The sequence below is a fragment of the Salvia hispanica genome, chromosome 1 (assembly GCF_023119035.1).
Source record: "Salvia hispanica cultivar TCC Black 2014 chromosome 1, UniMelb_Shisp_WGS_1.0, whole genome shotgun sequence".
Lineage (NCBI taxonomy): Eukaryota > Viridiplantae > Streptophyta > Magnoliopsida > Lamiales > Lamiaceae > Salvia > Salvia hispanica.
Window position 1 is genome coordinate 13702896 of NC_062965.1, and position 16340 is coordinate 13719235.

A 16340-nucleotide genomic window follows, 5' to 3' on the forward strand; every position below is an offset into this window, starting at 1 on the left:
AATGTTGGCGGTTATAATGTATTTTTTGACTATTATATTAGCCCTTTTTTTGTTTTATAAATGTGTTCACATAAATGATTGTCATAATTCTATTTCAACTTTGATGACCCATTCCATATTTTTTTTATAATTTTAAAATAGAAAGTAAAAGTGATAGTACAACAAATGGATGCATACGTTAGTTATGTTTAAAAAATAAACTCTAGGTGAGAATATTATTGAAGACTCAGACGGCCATTGACTTGCTCAATAATTATGTCCACATTTTCTACCTACACATATAGTATAATACAAGCATGACGATGGTTGAGATATTCATCAATATGCAGACATCAAATCTGATGAAGATCATCTTCATATTAGCCTTCTCCTCACCAACGCTACTAGCATTTTCATCTCCTCATTACAATTTCCCAATAGCTAAGCCTAATCCCAACTGCAACGATACTTGCGGAGACATACAAATACCCTTCCCTTTCGGCACCACAGAAGAATGCTACGTCACTATACAATTCCGAGTCACTTGCAGCCACACAGCTTCCGATCGTCCAAAGCTATTCTGGGGGGATGAATCGACAATCGAAATCACAGATATAAACCTAGATGGCCAGATGAGATTGATGCAGTACATAGCCAGTGATTGCTACTATAGAAACGGCACAAGCTCCTTTCGCAACACTCCGTGGATAAATCTAGGCAGGTTTTTCACAGTGAATAACACTGCAAACAAGTTCACAATCGTGGGGTGTGATGCAGTCGCCTTGGTTTCGGGAACTAGGCTGCGACGCAACTTCACCACGGGCTGCACCGCCATGTGCAGCTCCCGGGCTGATCTGACGGAAGGGTCGTGCAACGGAGTGGGGTGCTGCCAGACTCCCATCCCCCAGAATGTGTCGAGGGTGGAAGTTGAGGTCAATAGCTATTCCAACTATACCGATGTTTGGGGCTTCAACAGATGCGGCTATGCTTTCGTTGTTGAGGAGTCTGCCTTCAAGTTTTCAAGGGATAATCTCACTAACTTGTCAAGGGTTACAAGCCTTCCTGTGGTGGTCGATTGGGCCATCGGTAACGCCACATGCGAGGACGCCCAGAGCAACGCCACCACCTATGCTTGCGTCAGTGCAAACTCTGAGTGCTACAAGCCCACAAACGGCTATGGCTATCGTTGTCGTTGCAAGGACGGATTTGAAGGAAACCCTTACCTACATGTAGGATGTATAGGTATTATTCTCACTATCCCCCTATATCGGTCTCACTTTGATCTAAACGGGTTTAAAAAAATGTAGAGAAAATTATGTGAAAAAAATTAGTGGAATGCGAATAATATTAGTTTTATAATAAAATGTGAATATAGTGAGTTTGTAGGGTCCATTACTAAAAACATTAAATGTGAAGTGAGACAATTAATAATGTGCGTTTGGAAATGGAAAACTGGGACACATGGAGTACTTATTACATGTGTTTACTGTATACTATTTGATCATGACTAGTGAACTACATACATGCTCTTGTTTACAGATATTGATGAATGTGCGGATACGAATCGAAATAATTGCACCATGAAGGAGTACTGCAAGAATGAAGAAGGGACTTATACATGTTCCTGTCCAGATAAACACGATGGTGATGGAAGAGGTGAAGATGGATGCATTCTTTCCCAAAAGAAGCACAATATGAAGATTGCCTACGTCTTGATTGGTAATTATACATTAACACACTTTTATTTTTGGATTCTTGAAACATACACTCAAATTTTTGCTTCTTTAAACAAACAAACAGGGGTTGCATGTGGGATCATTACTCTGCTACTTGGCATCATCCTCCTCTACTTGGAACTCAAGCGGAGATCACATAATAAAACCAAGCATAAATTCTTTCTCCAAAACGGCGGACATATGTTGCAACAGAAACTTGCAAGGAGAGAAGCTTCACCGGAGATGGTCACCATTTTCAGTTCGTATGAGCTAGAAAAGGCGACAAACAACTTCCACGACAGTATGATCATTGGCCGAGGTGGCTTTGGCACTGTGTACAAAGGCATGCTAGCAGACCAAAGAACAGTTGCGATCAAGAGGTCTATAAGAGTTGATCCCACACAAATCGAGCAGTTCATCAACGAGGTTGTTGTCCTATCTCAGATAAACCATAGGAATGTAGTTAGGTTGCTTGGTTGTTGCTTGGAGACCGATGTTCCCCTTCTAATTTACGAGTTCATTAACAATGGCACCCTTTCTTCACACTTGCACAATAAGGCTAAGGCGCGCTCTCTTGATTGGAACACGCGTCTTAGGATCGCTACAGAAACTGCTGAGGTTCTCTCATATCTTCACTCTTCAGCTTCTACTCCCATCATACATAGGGATGTCAAGCCGGACAACATCCTTTTAGACCATACTTTCACAGCAAAGGTGTCGGATTTTGGAGCTTCCAGGTTGGTTCCCGTTGATCTCGCAGAACTATCAACAATGGTGCAAGGGACTTTCGGATACCTTGATCCTGAATACATGCAAACAAACCAATTGACAGAGAAAAGCGATGTTTATAGTTTTGGAGTTGTTCTGTTGGAGCTAGTTACAGGGCGAAGAGCATTGAGTTTTGATAGGCCGATAGAGGAGAAGAGTCTTGCCAACTATTTCCTTTCCGTACTCAAACAAGACCTCTTGTTTGAAATTCTTGATAAAAATATCGTGGGGTTGGAAAATATGGAGCAAATAGCTGTTGTTTCTACGCTCGCGAAAGAGTGTTTGAACGTGAGAGGCGAAGATAGGCCTAGCATGAAGGAGGTAGCGATGGAGCTCGAAGGGCTAATACTCGGAGGAAAACACTCTTGGGCACGAATTAATGTACAAGATGAAGAAGAGATGGAGTCTTTAATTCAAATTGATGATGGAATGAGTCACCTTGGTAATGGGGATGTGAGCTCAAGTGTGGGATATGACAGCATCTCCAGGGATCATATTCTTTTGCCAATGCATGGAGGAAGATGAAACTATTTGAATAGATAGGAATTAAGTATGTATATTCATTTATTGTGAATAAGTAAGTTGTTTATTTCCATTCGATGCAATTTAGTGCTCCTATACTTGGTCAAATGTAGGTTCGAACAAAAATGATGCCAGAATATAAACGCAATTACAAATATCAATTTAGGTGGCCCACTTAATTGTTTTGATATTTTTGAGCCATTAATTGTGAAAATTTATTTGTTGCACGTAATTTGGCATTACTTTTGTCATTTTTGTCGCAATAATATAGGGACTATGATGTGAAGTCTCAACAAGTAATATTATTGTCATAATTTCATTTGAGAAGGTCAACTTGACTTTTCAAGTAATTCGTTCATGAATAGTCATTATTCTCTATAAAATATAAATATAATATTTATTAAATTGGATCCATCTATTATAATCTGTTACATCATAATACTCTGTTGTTTTCATTATATATGCAGCACAAGTAATACTGCTTTACGATTGAGAAGAGTCATTCTTGATTAAACCATAAGGCTCATGATTGTTCTTCCTTGCTAGCAACAACCAATGCTCCAGCTTCACTAGGTTCTTCGTTCTCGTTCTCTTTCACATCGGCACTAGTTTTCTGCAGAAAGCCCATTTTTCCAGTTAGCTATGAAGTTAAAATGAGTAGCATGAGTTAACAACAGCACTATTAGGAGATACTCTCAACTTCCAGCAATGAAATTATGGAGTTTTGTGTACTAGCTGAGATATGATATATTCATACCAATGCAGACACCATCTTTCCCTAATGTAAACATAAATGAGCAGTTATTGTCCTGGTAAATTCAAATATTGATATACCATTTCTAAACCTGCTCGAGCTAAACAAGTTTGTAGCCATATGCAAGTGTAGAGCCTTTGAACCTAATATACTCTCAAGAATCCTTTACTTGGCCGAATGTTTAGAGAATGGAGTAGGGGCACATTATCGTTCTGCCAAAGTTCATTCTGATTGTTGCCCTCATATATCAAACTGCAACCATATCATTCTGATTTAGATTCTTGAATAAATTAAGATGGTGCTTCATGGGAGAATGGATAATCTTAACAAGCATGATACCAAAATTATTAGAGAAATCAACTGCCATACAATTTGACTCATATGGTCATACCATGGATAATATATGCAAGAAAGAACAAAAGATGCAACACATATACTTTCTTTCACTCCAAGATCATCACCACACAAGATATTCTAAGTCAAATTCAGTGTAATATGTAATAAAAGCAATCCGAAACCTAAGTACATAATGCAGAACTTACCAGAACATCTAACTAAACCAAGGCACAAAGATCCTTGCGAATCAATAATGTTCACAAAATAGTAATGCGAGGGAAGAAAGAATCATACCTTCTCTTGAGCAGTCATAAACTCATAATACTTGCGCATTAACATTTCTTCCTCTACCTACATATATTTACAAATTAAGTCAGCACCTCCTCTTTACCATGTATAATTGTATATATACCACTCTACAATTAATAGCATTAAAGCCTACATTATGCAACAAATAATTTCATTCATCACATGCAAATTAGTGACAATTTTGTAATACTATTTGAATACAATGACTTCAGAGAGGCAAAGTTTGAAATCAAGATGAAAGGGAGTACCTGCATTCCACGAAGTTCATGAGACATCGACCTGTATGCTTCCATCAAGAGTTCCTTTTGCTTCTCCAGATGCCTGGCAATTATTAGCAACCAAATAAGAGCAGTTTTTTTAGCATATCAATAAGAAATTAGGTGAAACAAAATGGTTAATCAGGCAAAGAAAGTATACTTGAGAACGTTTCCCGAGTGCTTAGGATCCATGTTGATGTAGAGATTCAAAACACTAGCACCTGAAGAGAACTCCCATTGCATCAGCAATTACAGTTATTAGTGGTGTCCGTGCCAAAATCCCCACTTATCTAAGTTTTACTTGTTCATATACCGAGGGAAATAGGTGGAACTGAAAAAAAAAACTTGTAGGATGAAGTGTGCCAAGTTATAATCGAAGAAGACAAACTGCAGCCAGATAGGGAATAAGTAATATTCCAAGTATGTATTGATTAGATGATCAACCTAAATAGAAGAATTGATTGAAAAGTACAAATGAAAAACCAAGGTTAATATGAAACCCAAATGATGAAAAAATGAGCACAACATGATTAGGTGATTTAGGGCGAGCATACAATTAGTTCAATCAAAAAACGATTCCAAACAAAAAAAACAAAGAAATTTCTGAAATTTCATAACAAACCGAGCTACTAGTATTCATCTTCATGTTTGGAATTGAGAATTGTTTAAGCACACTGAAGTGTCACTGTGCATTTAAGCTTATGATGCTGAAGCATGAAATTCTCACATAAATTTGAATTAATTTGTGTCCAACTCCATTTCTAACAATAAATAATCCAGCTTCACAAACAAACTATGGAGGATCAGATAAGGCGTAATCATTAAAAATTTAGCAATTTAGCTTAAACGGATTGCATGTGTAAATACAATTACTATATGGAGTAACAAGAGAAATTTGGAAAAGGGGATGTCTGTACCAACCAGCAAATTCGACGAGCGCTGGCAATTCGGAAGCAATAGGCAGGTTGAGCAGCAGCGATGGAGAGAGCAGCGAGGGTGGAGAGGAATTAGGCCGCGTGATTTGATTTCTGAATTTGGGGGTTCTCTTTTATACCTTCGCAACCTTTTAAATGTTGATTCTCATAATATGCCAGTCTCAATATTTTTTCACTTTTAAAAGTTACTCCAATAATTACTCCTATTTTTCAAATGAACTTGAAAATATATTTTGATTTATTATTTGAATATTATACTATTATATTTCTACAATTATCATAAAAAAGTATATATTCCTCCGTAAAAAGAAAAATAGTCGCATTGATGGACAACATGAGTTTTAATGAGAAATTAGTAAAGTAAGAGACAAGTAGAAAAAGTAGGTAAAATAAGATAAAAGTGGAATAAAAGTGTAGGAAAAGTAAGTAAAATATGGGAAATAAAAAAAAAGTAGATAAAGTATTGATGCACTTTTTATTAGCACTAAATAAATATGCAAGTATACAGAGTATATATAGTATAGCTAAAGGTCAGTACCGGATATCGAACACGGGGAAGACAAACACAAAGTGTCAATCATCTACTAGAACTCAATTACTATCTGGAAGAACGGAAGATTTTGAAAACTAAAAACAATAGAAAGCAAATAACAACTAAATGCAAATAAAACACGGAGATAAACGATAGATATAAGGGAATCCCAGGATGTGTCATACCTCAACCCTTTTGACGTATGCACTTACTATATATAAATTCAAAATTTTCATTTCCGCCGATCTTCATTCTTCATAATTTTCAGATTTGGTAGGTTCGTTCTCTGCGATTGGGGTAAATATCTGTGCTATCTAGAACCCCCTGAGGTTGGGGATTATGTTGTAGGGATTTGGGTTTCTGTTTGTCGGAATTTTGCTATGGCGGAGGTGGTCGGGGTCGCGTTGGCGGACGGAGATGGAGGCGGCGGTGTAGGGTTTCGTCGAGAGGGAGAGAGAGAGCTAGCATAAAGGAAAAGATTTATTTTATTAGGTCAAATTTTATGTTTATTTAAATTTCAATTATCTATTAAGATTAATTAATTTAACTATTAACATTAATTGATATTGATAACAGAGTTTATATTAATTTTAGTGGTAAAATTTTTGGGCCTTTTTATTTGTTTTGGGCTTTTCTCTATTAATAATTGGGCTGTAATTTAATTTAGTTGGGTTGTGTTGTTTGTGTTATTTGTGTCTAATAATTAAATTGGGTTGTAGAGTTATATTTATCGGGCTACTTAGTTTTATTATTTGCGGTTATTTGTTATCCTATATTAACTAAATATTAGTATACGAGAACTAAATATTCATATGTTTGATTGGGATAAAGATTTTTGAAATTATCAGGATTAAAATTGTAAAATTATTTTTTCAATATTTTAACATTTATTTACGAATCTTTGACAATTATTGAATGGTATTATTTGTTATCTACATGGTTCTATATTTTAGTTGTCTTATTATTTTTGTGGAAATTAGTCTTTTTCTTTATTTTTTTTAATATTATGTTAGTTTAGTCCATCATAAATTTAATTATTTACACTACGTTGTTATAACGTAGCTATTCACGGGTCATTTGCTTTCATTATTTGTAGCCAATGTTGGTGAATCTATTCAAAGTTCTATAGCTATGAGTGGTATTGAGGTTGATCAAGCTTCTTTGCTCACGGGATCTGAAAGTATCATTTGTTCGTCTGTTGTAAATCATGACGGAGTAAATTTGTAACGCCTGAATTTTTTTTAAATATTTATCGTTGATGGTTTATTTTTTAAAATTATTTTTAAATTCTCTTTAGTTCTAATTTTTAATATATTTCTATTTTATTAAAAGAATATTTTTTATTTTGTAGAATATTGGGACATTGGTGATGGTGTATTTAATTGTTCACATTGTGGTGCTTTTTTTTGGTTTGAGGAACGTATTGGCAAACCAAGTAATGTGCATAATCCAAGATATTCAGGTTGTTGTATGAATGGGAAAATCAAGATTCCTAATATGTTACCTCCGCCTCAAGCGTTGTCTCTTTTGATGTTCTCTAATAACTCGAAGAGTGCTCACTATTTGAAAAATATTCGGTCATACAATTCTATGTTTGGATTTACGTCATTGGGTGGTAAGGTTGATAATAGCGTGAATACTGGTAATTCTCCACCTATATTTCGTTTGCATGGGCAAAATTACCATTTAATGGGTAGTTTATTGCCAGAAGTTGGCTGCGACCCGAAGTTTGCTCAGCTGTACATTTATGATACGGAAAATGAGATAAACAATAGAATAAAATTTGTGAGGTATTGTTATTTTTTTGGGACCTAATTTGTATAGATTATATTGTTTAAATTTTTTACAATTTTTTTTTATTCGAATATAATTTTTCAGGGGGCATAGTGAGATCAATAATCTTCATACGGAAATAGTGTTTGATCTGCAAAAAATGTTGGATGAAGAAAATGTTTTAGTCAAAACGTTCCGAATGGTAAAGGAAAAAATTAATCAAGAAAATCTCCCGAATGTGAGTTTAAGGTTGCTTGGCAAGAGAGGTAGGGATGGTAGGACTTATAACCTACCTACTATTTCTGAGATTGATGTTCTTGTGGTTGGTGATTTTGATGAAGCCTTGGGTGATAGGGATATTATTGTTGAAAATAGATCTGGTCGATTGCAGCGTATTGATGAATTGCATCCTTCTTATCTGGCACTGCAGTATCCTTTGCTTTTTGCTTACGGCGAGGATCAATATAGTGAAAAAAGATTGGTTTATCAGGATCTGGCACTTCTTCGGGCAATAGAAAGAGAGTTAGCCCAAAAGAGTTTTTTTCATACCGATTGCATGATAGGCTGGATGAGTGTTCTGTTATTTTGTATGGTCGGCGATTATTCCAACAATTTGTTGTTGATGCTTATACCATGGTTGAGACTGGACGTTTATTGTTTGTCAGAACGCAGCAGAAAAAATTGTGTGCTGAAATGTATAGTGGTTTGGCAGAGGCTGTACTTCGAGGTGATACAGATGGTTCTATGCATGGCAAACGAATCATTTTGCCATCCAGTTTTGTAGGTGGTGCAAGATATATGATCCAGAATTACCAAGATGCTATGGCCATATGTAGATGGGTTGGTTACCCATCTTTGTTTATCACCTTTACGTGTAATCCAAAGTGGCCAAAGATTGTTAGATTTCTTTCAGCCAGGGGCTTAAAATCAGATGATCGTCCTGATATTGTATGTAGGATTTTTAAAGTAAAGTTGGATAGTTTTGTAAGAGATCTTAAAACCAAAAAAAATTTCGGAGCTGTGAAAGCAGGTTTGATAACATTTATTGAATATTTTTTATATTAATATTTTAAGTTTATAGTTTAGTATTTTGATAAATGTTTTGTGTAAAATTTTTGCAGTGGTGTATACAATTGAGTTTCAGAAGCGTGGTTTGCATCATTCACACATTTTGCTTTTTTTAAGCAATAAGGATAAACAACCTCGGCCTCAACGTATTGATGAGATTATTTCTGCTGAGATTCCTGATCCAGTATCTGATCCGGGATATTTTAAGAATGTGCAAGAGTATATGGTGCATGGTCCATGTGGTGTTGTTCGAAAATCTTCTCCTTGCATGCGGAATGGAAGATGTTCAAAATACTTTCCGAAAAAATTTGTGGTTGCCACAACGTTTGATGATGAAGGTTATCCTGTTTACCGACGTAGAGACAGTGGTTGTGTTATTATGAAAGATGGGGTGCCCTTGGATAATAGATACATTGTTCCACACAATCGTGCACTACTTATGAAATATGGTGGCCACGTAAATGTCGAGTGGTGCAATCAATCGCGATCCATCAAGTATTTGTTTAAGTACATAAATAAAGGCCACGATCGCGTGACTACATCTTTTTTCCAGTCTGGCCCAAATGGTTCTGATCAAGTACAGGATGAAATTAGTTTGTACTATGATTGCAGATATATTTCGTCCTGTGAAGCTGCTTGGAGAATTTTGGGGTTTGAGGTTCAGTATAAGGATCCGTCTGTTGAAAGACTAAGTTTTCACCTTCCTAATGAGCAGAGCGTTATATTTGATGAGAGAGACCGATTGGATAATGTTTTGAACCGGAATACTTTTCAATCAGAGTAAGTTTTTGGGTTGGATGGATGCAAATAAGATTTATTCCGAGGGTCGTAATCTCATATATGGTGAATTTCCTACCAAATTTGTCTGGAAAACAGATCATTGGCAACCTAGAAAGCAACGTTTCTCCATTGGGAGGTTGTTTTATGTTCCTCCTGGTTCTGGTGATATCTATTATTTGAGATGTTTGTTGAACATTGTTAGAGGAGCTACATCGTATGAAGACATTAGGCGTGTGAATGGTGTTCAGTATGATACATTCCGAGATGCCTGTTTTGCTTTAGGATTGTTGGATGATGATAAGGAATATGTTGATGGCATTATTGAGGCATCATTTTGGTCCTCTGTCCATTCCATAAGATTGCTATTTGTTAGTTTGTTGACTTCAGATTCTATTTCTAGACCGGATTTTGTTTGGCGAAGTTGTTGGAAATATTTATCTGAAGATGTTTTGTATAATCAAAGAAAATTGAGAAGTCTTCCAGGTATTTTTTATATAAGTTATTTCACTTTTTGTAATTTATTCTATTTTAAATAATATTTGTTAGTATAATAATAAATTACTCCCTCCGTCCCGCTTAAGATGACACGTTTTCCTTTTTAGTTTGTCCTAACTAAGATGACACATTTCCTTTTTTGGTAACTTTCTCTCTCCAATTAATACACTCAACCACTTTTTCTCACTCCTATTAAAATATCCATCTATCTTTATCTCTCTACTTTAATACTTACACACACCTTCTCTCTCTCCAATTAAACACTTTAACCAATAACTCCTAAAATCCCGTGCCGGCTAAGCAATGTGTCATCTTAGCCGGGACGGAGGGAGTACTATTTATTGTAGGGTTGTTGCTGAGCGACGAGGATGTCCAAAATTTTGCTTTGGCGGAGATTGAGAAGTTGTTGTTAAATGTTGGAAAAAGTTTGCGTGATTTCCAGGGTATGCCTTATCCGAAATCTGAGTTTTTTGAAACGTTTGAAAATAGATTGATTTGCGATGAGTTGTGTTATGATCGTGAAGCTTTGGGAAGAGAACATTTGGACTTACTTCATGTTCATGATACTATTATGTCATTCGTTGACTCAAATGCTGGGGGAATGTTTTTTGTCTATGGTTATGGAGGTACTGGTAAAACTTTCATATGGAGGTCTTTGTCAGCCGGGATTCGTTCGAGGGGTGATATTGTTTTAAATGTGGCATCCAGTGGCATAGCTTCTTTATTGTTGCCTGGAGGTAGAACAGCTCATTCTCGCTTTAAGATTCCCATCATTGTTGATGAAGATTCCATGTGCAGCATAAAACCTGGGAGCGCGCTTGCTGAACTCATTGTTAGAGCTAAGCTTATCATATGGGATGAAGCTCCGATGGTTCATAAACATTCGATTGAAGCTGTCGACAGGACCTTTAGAGATATCATGCGTGTATGTGATGAGGGTAGTATGCAGAAACCATTTGGTGGAAAAACTATTGTTTTTGGTGGTGACTTTAGGCAAATCTTGCCTGTTGTTCCAAAGGGTAGTAGGCAAGATGTTGTGAATGTTGTTATCAACTCTTCTTACCTTTGGAAGTATTGTACGGTTTTGAGGCTTACGAAAAATATGAGACTGTTGAGTGTTGCATCATGTGATGAAGCGGAACGTTTGAAGGAATTTTCTTCTTGGGTTGCTTCGATAGGGGATGGTGTTCTTGGTGGTCCAAATGACGGTGAAGTGTCTATTGGTCTTCCTTCTGACATTGTTTTGTCTGATTCTGGTGATCCGTTGAAAACAATTGTTTCCAAGATATATCCATCTTATATGAATCATGAAGAGTTGAGCGGTTGTTTGCGTGATCGTGCTATACTTGCTCCTACGTTGGAGATTGTTGACGAGGTTAATCAATTCATGATGTCGTTGGATCAGTCTGAAGGTCGTACTTATTTGAGCTCCGATAGTATTGCTTACTCAGATTCGACATCGGGTGGTTTAGCTGCGCTACATTCAGTTGAGTTTTTGAACAACTTGAAGTGTTCAGGTACACCTAATCATGAATTGTTGCTGCTCCTAAAGAATATAGATCACTCGAACGGATTATGTAATGGCACAAGATTACTGATTACACGATTAGGTGATTATGTTCTGGAGGCTCAAGTGTTGGCTGGGCATAATGTTGGGCATAAAGTTTTGATCCCTCGAATGTCTTTAATTCCTTCTGATCCAAAGTTGCCGTTCAAATTACGACGACGGCAATTCCCTGTGGCTGTGTCGTATGCAATGACCATTAACAAAAGTCAAGGTCAATCTTTGGCTCATGTTGGGTTATTCCTACGAAAACCAGTATTCAGTCATGGACAGTTGTATGTTGCTATATCTTGAGTCACGAGTCGTGCAGGTCTGAAGATTTTGGTCTGTAAAGACGAGGATGTTGATAGTAGGGGTGATTCGACTGTTAATGTTGTTTACAAAGAGGTTTTCCAAAATTTATGAACTATTACTGTTTTGTATATAATATTTTGTTGAGTTTTTTGTCTTTTTCTATTTAGCCTGTTATTATTTTTTTTGCCTTTTTTTGCATATTGTTTATATTCTTATCTGTTTTATATATTTATTTTTACTTATAATCTTTTTTTTCATCGGACGTCACACAATTTTATCTTTATTTACACATATTTTAAAAATCTTATGTCCCGTGCATAGCACGGGTGTTGACACTAGTTCTCATAATATGCCAGTCTCATTATTTTTTCACTTTTAAAAGTTACTCCAATAATTACTCCTATTTTTTAAATGAACTTGAAAATATATTTTGATTTATTATTTGAATATTATACTATTATATTTCTACAATTATCATAAAAAAGTATATATTCCTCCGTAAAAAAAAATAGTCGCATTGATGGACAACATGAGTTTTAATGAGAAATTAGTAAAGTAAGAGACAAGTAGAAAAAGTAGGTAAAATAAGATAAAAGTGGAGGAAAAGTAAGTAAAATATGGGAAATAGGAAAAAAGTAGATAAAGTATTGATGCACTTTTTATTAGCACTAAATAAATATGGAAGTATACAGAGTATATATAGTATAGCTAAAGGTCAGTACCGGATATCGAACACGGGGAAGACAAACACAAAGTGTCTATCATCTACTAGAACTCAATTACTATCTGGAAGAACGGAAGATTTTGAAAACTATTTTGAAAACTAAAAACAATAGAAAGCAAATAACAACTAAATGCAAATAAAACACGGAGATAAACGATAGAGATAAGGGAATCCCAGGGATGTGTCACACCTCAACCCTTTTGACGTATGCACTTACTATATATAAATTCAAAATTTTAAAAAGAAAATAATTCACACGTCTACTTCGAAAACACATATATTGTATAATTTCAGAATCCAACATTTATCAAGTACATATTGCAAAATATTTTAAACCGTAGTGGGACCCTCTCACCACTCTATATACCACACGTTTATCTACATGCAAAAATGATGAAGAGGAGAAGGTTGCCAAAACGCGTCAGCCGCCGAACCTGATGATACGTGCAGTTCCTATGACTCACGTCAACCAAAAGCTTTACTGATATCTTATTTCTGAAAAATAATAGTGGTTTATATGAGCCACAACTCAGTGTATATAAATCTTACCTTTAATTTCACACACCAGTATCAAACACATTCTTTCACCAAAATATATCACCAAAAGTAATAAATATCATGAACAATTTAATATTCATATGCATATGTCTCGATGATCCTTTTTAATATTCTGTGACTGAGCAAGCCTGGTATCTGCCCGAGATTTCCATTGTATACGACCTGCAGGTTCCTTTTTAATTATTTGACCTTTCCACGAAGGCCCCTCTCTGCATATTTTCTTTGACCCGTAGGTCCATTATCATTGTATATGACCCGTAGGTCTTTTGCCATTGTATATCAGATCCAGAGCAAGATTGTCACATATCTTCTTTAATCCAATGATGCAAATAATTCTAATGCTATATAAAAATATATCCTTAGCAGCACTCACATATTCAATATTCCACCATCAATATCAAATAACACATAACCATTTCAAGCTCACATCATATAATTCAAATATTCACTCTAATTTAACACATAGCAATCAATCACATAAAATATGTAAAATTAAAAGTGTGATTTATACCCACCTGATGACAACAAGTAATCAAACATCCAAATTTCCTTTCTTATCTGAAACTTTGTATAGCCGGAGTGGTCAGAAACTATTTTCATTCTTTTTTTTTTCCCTCAATTTTATTTCTTCCTAACTCCTCTGTTCTCTCCCTCTCCTTTTTTGTTTCACTATACAAATATATATGTAAACGGGCTCTCAAAGTCGGTTAAGCCGATAATGGTTACATTTTCTATTTTATATACTATTGATATAATTTGAGATCCTTATAAAGTATTTTAATGTTTGGGTTATTTATTAATAATGACATGTCCTACATGCAACATATAAGAAAAATGATTTTACACGTATAATACATATCCCCAAAAATGCCATCACTTTTCTACTTTTAATAATAACTTAGGTGTATACATATATATTTTTCTTCACAAAAATACTCTCAAGCGTACACACTTTATTACACATACATATACTAAGACACGTACACATAAATATATTTTAAAATAATAATTTCATGCACACACACATTCGCATTATTTTATATGTATACACTTAAATTAATTAACTATTTAATACTTAAAGTAATATATATTGAGATAATATTTATTATGCAAATAACACTATATAAAACTGCAATGGTAAATAAAAATATTTTAATATGCAAAATGATGCATCATTTTGGGTCATGGATGTCACAGGATGTGCGTTCACAGTTATGGTTATATAAATTCCAAACTAAAATACCTCATTTTGGTTATACATCATTTTGGTTATACATCATTTTGCACAGTTTATTACTTTGATAGAACGAGTCGCCTAGCTTATGCTCATGCGATGCAAACGTTGAATACAAGATTATGGTTGTCAATCCTAACACGTAACTCCAAATAGCTCCTTAGACCCTTGAAAAATCCTCACTCTCATTTAACATTGTCGTTTTAAGGGAAGCTAACTGTAGCGTCTACTAAGTGGATCTAACTCGCTAGAACTCTCTCACAGTTATGAAGCAAGTTATATTAAATCATACACGATTGTGTCACTCAATCATGCAACATCAAAATTACTTAGGGAAGAAACAAAGTAAAAACAAAACGGATATTAAATAGAAAAAGGAATTGTATAACCAAAGTCGTTACTAATACATCCCTAGAATCCTATGAGTTTAGTTACACATAATGAAATAAGCTAAACACATAGATTGAAGGGAAGACAATTTGAACATAAAACTAAAGCAAATAAAACCCGTAGGTTGAATCCTTGTCGTTCTTGATGTTCTTGAAATCCTTCTCCAACTCCTTGCACAAGTGAAGTACTCTAGCTTTTGATCTCTATGAATTATTTTGCAAGTAGAAGCTCTCTCTTTTTGATGAAGTTTGATGTCTTATTTATAGGGGAAAACCATTCCATGTTGTAGAAGGAAAAGATCTTCAAAATATGGTAAATCTTGGAGCAAATCTAGGGCATCTCGGATTCGCCGCCTTTCTCCGGCGGGTTGCCGCACCTTTGCCGGCGGTCGCCGCGTTGGAGTCCAGAGAGTATGTTTCTCCGGCGGCGGACCGCCGCATGGCTTCCGGCGGTCGCCGGACGAGACTTCTCTTCCAAGCATATTTTTCCGAGGCGGACCGCTGCATTGCTCTGCCCGCCGGGCGCCGGCGGTCGCCGGTCGCCGTCTGACTCCAGATTTCCAGACTTTGCGTTTTGGCTCCCTTTTTCGGCTCAATTATGCACATTTCTCACAAAACACGTCAAAATACCAAAATAGATAAAATATGCAAATAATGGACGTGTAGAGTGACTTTGACATAAAAACGGACCAAATAGTGGCCTTAAAATAGTGCAAAATCCGAGCGTATCAAGTATGAGAGATAAACTTTCCATTTTTGGAATGAGACTATTTTTTACGGACATTCTAAAATGAAAAATACGACTGTTTTTCGTGGACAAAGAGAATAACAATTAAAAAATGATATACTCTTGTACTTATTTTCACTTCTTTATGAACATATTAGTTTCAACTTTCAAGCTGAAATAACACTCATTTGTAATAGAGGGAACATCTTTTATGGTACACGGACTTTGTCAAAGTATCATTTTAGGTCCGTGAATTTTGAAAATATTATTTGAGGTCCGTCAACTATAAGTTAATATCAATCGAAGTACTTTTTTACTATTTCCAAGTTTTATCAGGTCGAAAATACCCTCAATACCTTTAAGAGTACATATTTATCTTTCCGTTTTTCATAATTGTATAGAATTTTTGTATTCGTCATTCATATTTATGAATCGTTCATTAGAATCAGCATTCTCTATATAAATCTGGCGGGATCAAGAAGTTATCAAAAATTTTGTTTAAAACTTTTATTAAAAAAATATAACGTTTATTGGGCCAATCTATTAGCCCAATCGATTAGAACATAACTTGATACTAAAATTTAGGGTTCAGAGTTAAAAATTTATAACCCGTACCCTGCATAGCCC

The 16340-nt window shown here is 35.5% G+C and overlaps 3 protein-coding genes across 3 annotated transcripts; 2 read left to right on the plus strand and 1 right to left on the minus strand.

The window, feature by feature from the left end:
* Positions 1-273: 273 nt before the first annotated feature.
* Positions 274-3135, plus strand: LOC125191707 (wall-associated receptor kinase 2-like). The gene is made up of 3 exons (XM_048089118.1): positions 274-1221; positions 1519-1698; positions 1780-3135. The coding sequence occupies exons 1-3, from the start codon at positions 297-299 to the stop codon at positions 2985-2987; spliced, it is 2313 nt and encodes a 770-aa protein (XP_047945075.1). The 5' UTR covers positions 274-296; the 3' UTR covers positions 2988-3135.
* Positions 3136-3360: 225 nt separating this feature from the next.
* Positions 3361-5718, minus strand: LOC125201740. Its single transcript, XM_048099979.1, has 5 exons — positions 5558-5718; positions 4801-4861; positions 4632-4704; positions 4369-4425; positions 3361-3597 (listed from the first exon to the last, which is right to left on the minus strand). The coding sequence occupies exons 2-5, from the start codon at positions 4830-4832 to the stop codon at positions 3508-3510; spliced, it is 252 nt and encodes an 83-aa protein (XP_047955936.1). The 5' UTR covers positions 4833-4861; positions 5558-5718; the 3' UTR covers positions 3361-3507.
* A 1886-nt stretch (positions 5719-7604) lies between these two features.
* LOC125187631 lies at positions 7605-12081 on the plus strand. Its single transcript, XM_048084255.1, has 6 exons — positions 7605-7897; positions 7986-8402; positions 8546-8910; positions 9002-9728; positions 9931-10096; positions 10666-12081. The coding sequence occupies exons 1-6, from the start codon at positions 7605-7607 to the stop codon at positions 12079-12081; spliced, it is 3384 nt and encodes a 1127-aa protein (XP_047940212.1).
* Positions 12082-16340: the final 4259 nt, after the last annotated feature.

Excerpts from the sequence above, each read along its gene's own strand:
- LOC125191707 (XM_048089118.1), top strand. The coding sequence starts at position 297 with ATGACGATGGTTGAGATATTCATCAATATGCAGACATCAAATCTGATG. Across the intron at positions 1,222-1,518 it reads CCTACATGTAGGATGTATAG|ATATTGATGAATGTGCGGAT; the intron begins GTATTATTCTCA and ends TCTTGTTTACAG. Across the intron at positions 1,699-1,779 it reads GATTGCCTACGTCTTGATTG|GGGTTGCATGTGGGATCATT; the intron begins GTAATTATACAT and ends ACAAACAAACAG.
- LOC125201740 (XM_048099979.1), bottom strand. The coding sequence starts at position 4,832 with ATGGATCCTAAGCACTCGGGAAACGTTCTCAA. Across the intron at positions 4,705-4,800 it reads CACTCGGGAAACGTTCTCAA|GCATCTGGAGAAGCAAAAGG; the intron begins GTATACTTTCTT and ends AATAATTGCCAG. Across the intron at positions 3,598-4,368 it reads TTATGACTGCTCAAGAGAAG|AAAACTAGTGCCGATGTGAA; the intron begins GTATGATTCTTT and ends GGCTTTCTGCAG.
- LOC125187631 (XM_048084255.1), top strand. The coding sequence starts at position 7,605 with ATGTTACCTCCGCCTCAAGCGTTGTCTCTTTTGATGTTCTCTAATAAC. Across the intron at positions 7,898-7,985 it reads AATAGAATAAAATTTGTGAG|GGGGCATAGTGAGATCAATA; the intron begins GTATTGTTATTT and ends ATAATTTTTCAG. Across the intron at positions 8,911-9,001 it reads TTTCGGAGCTGTGAAAGCAG|TGGTGTATACAATTGAGTTT; the intron begins GTTTGATAACAT and ends AAATTTTTGCAG.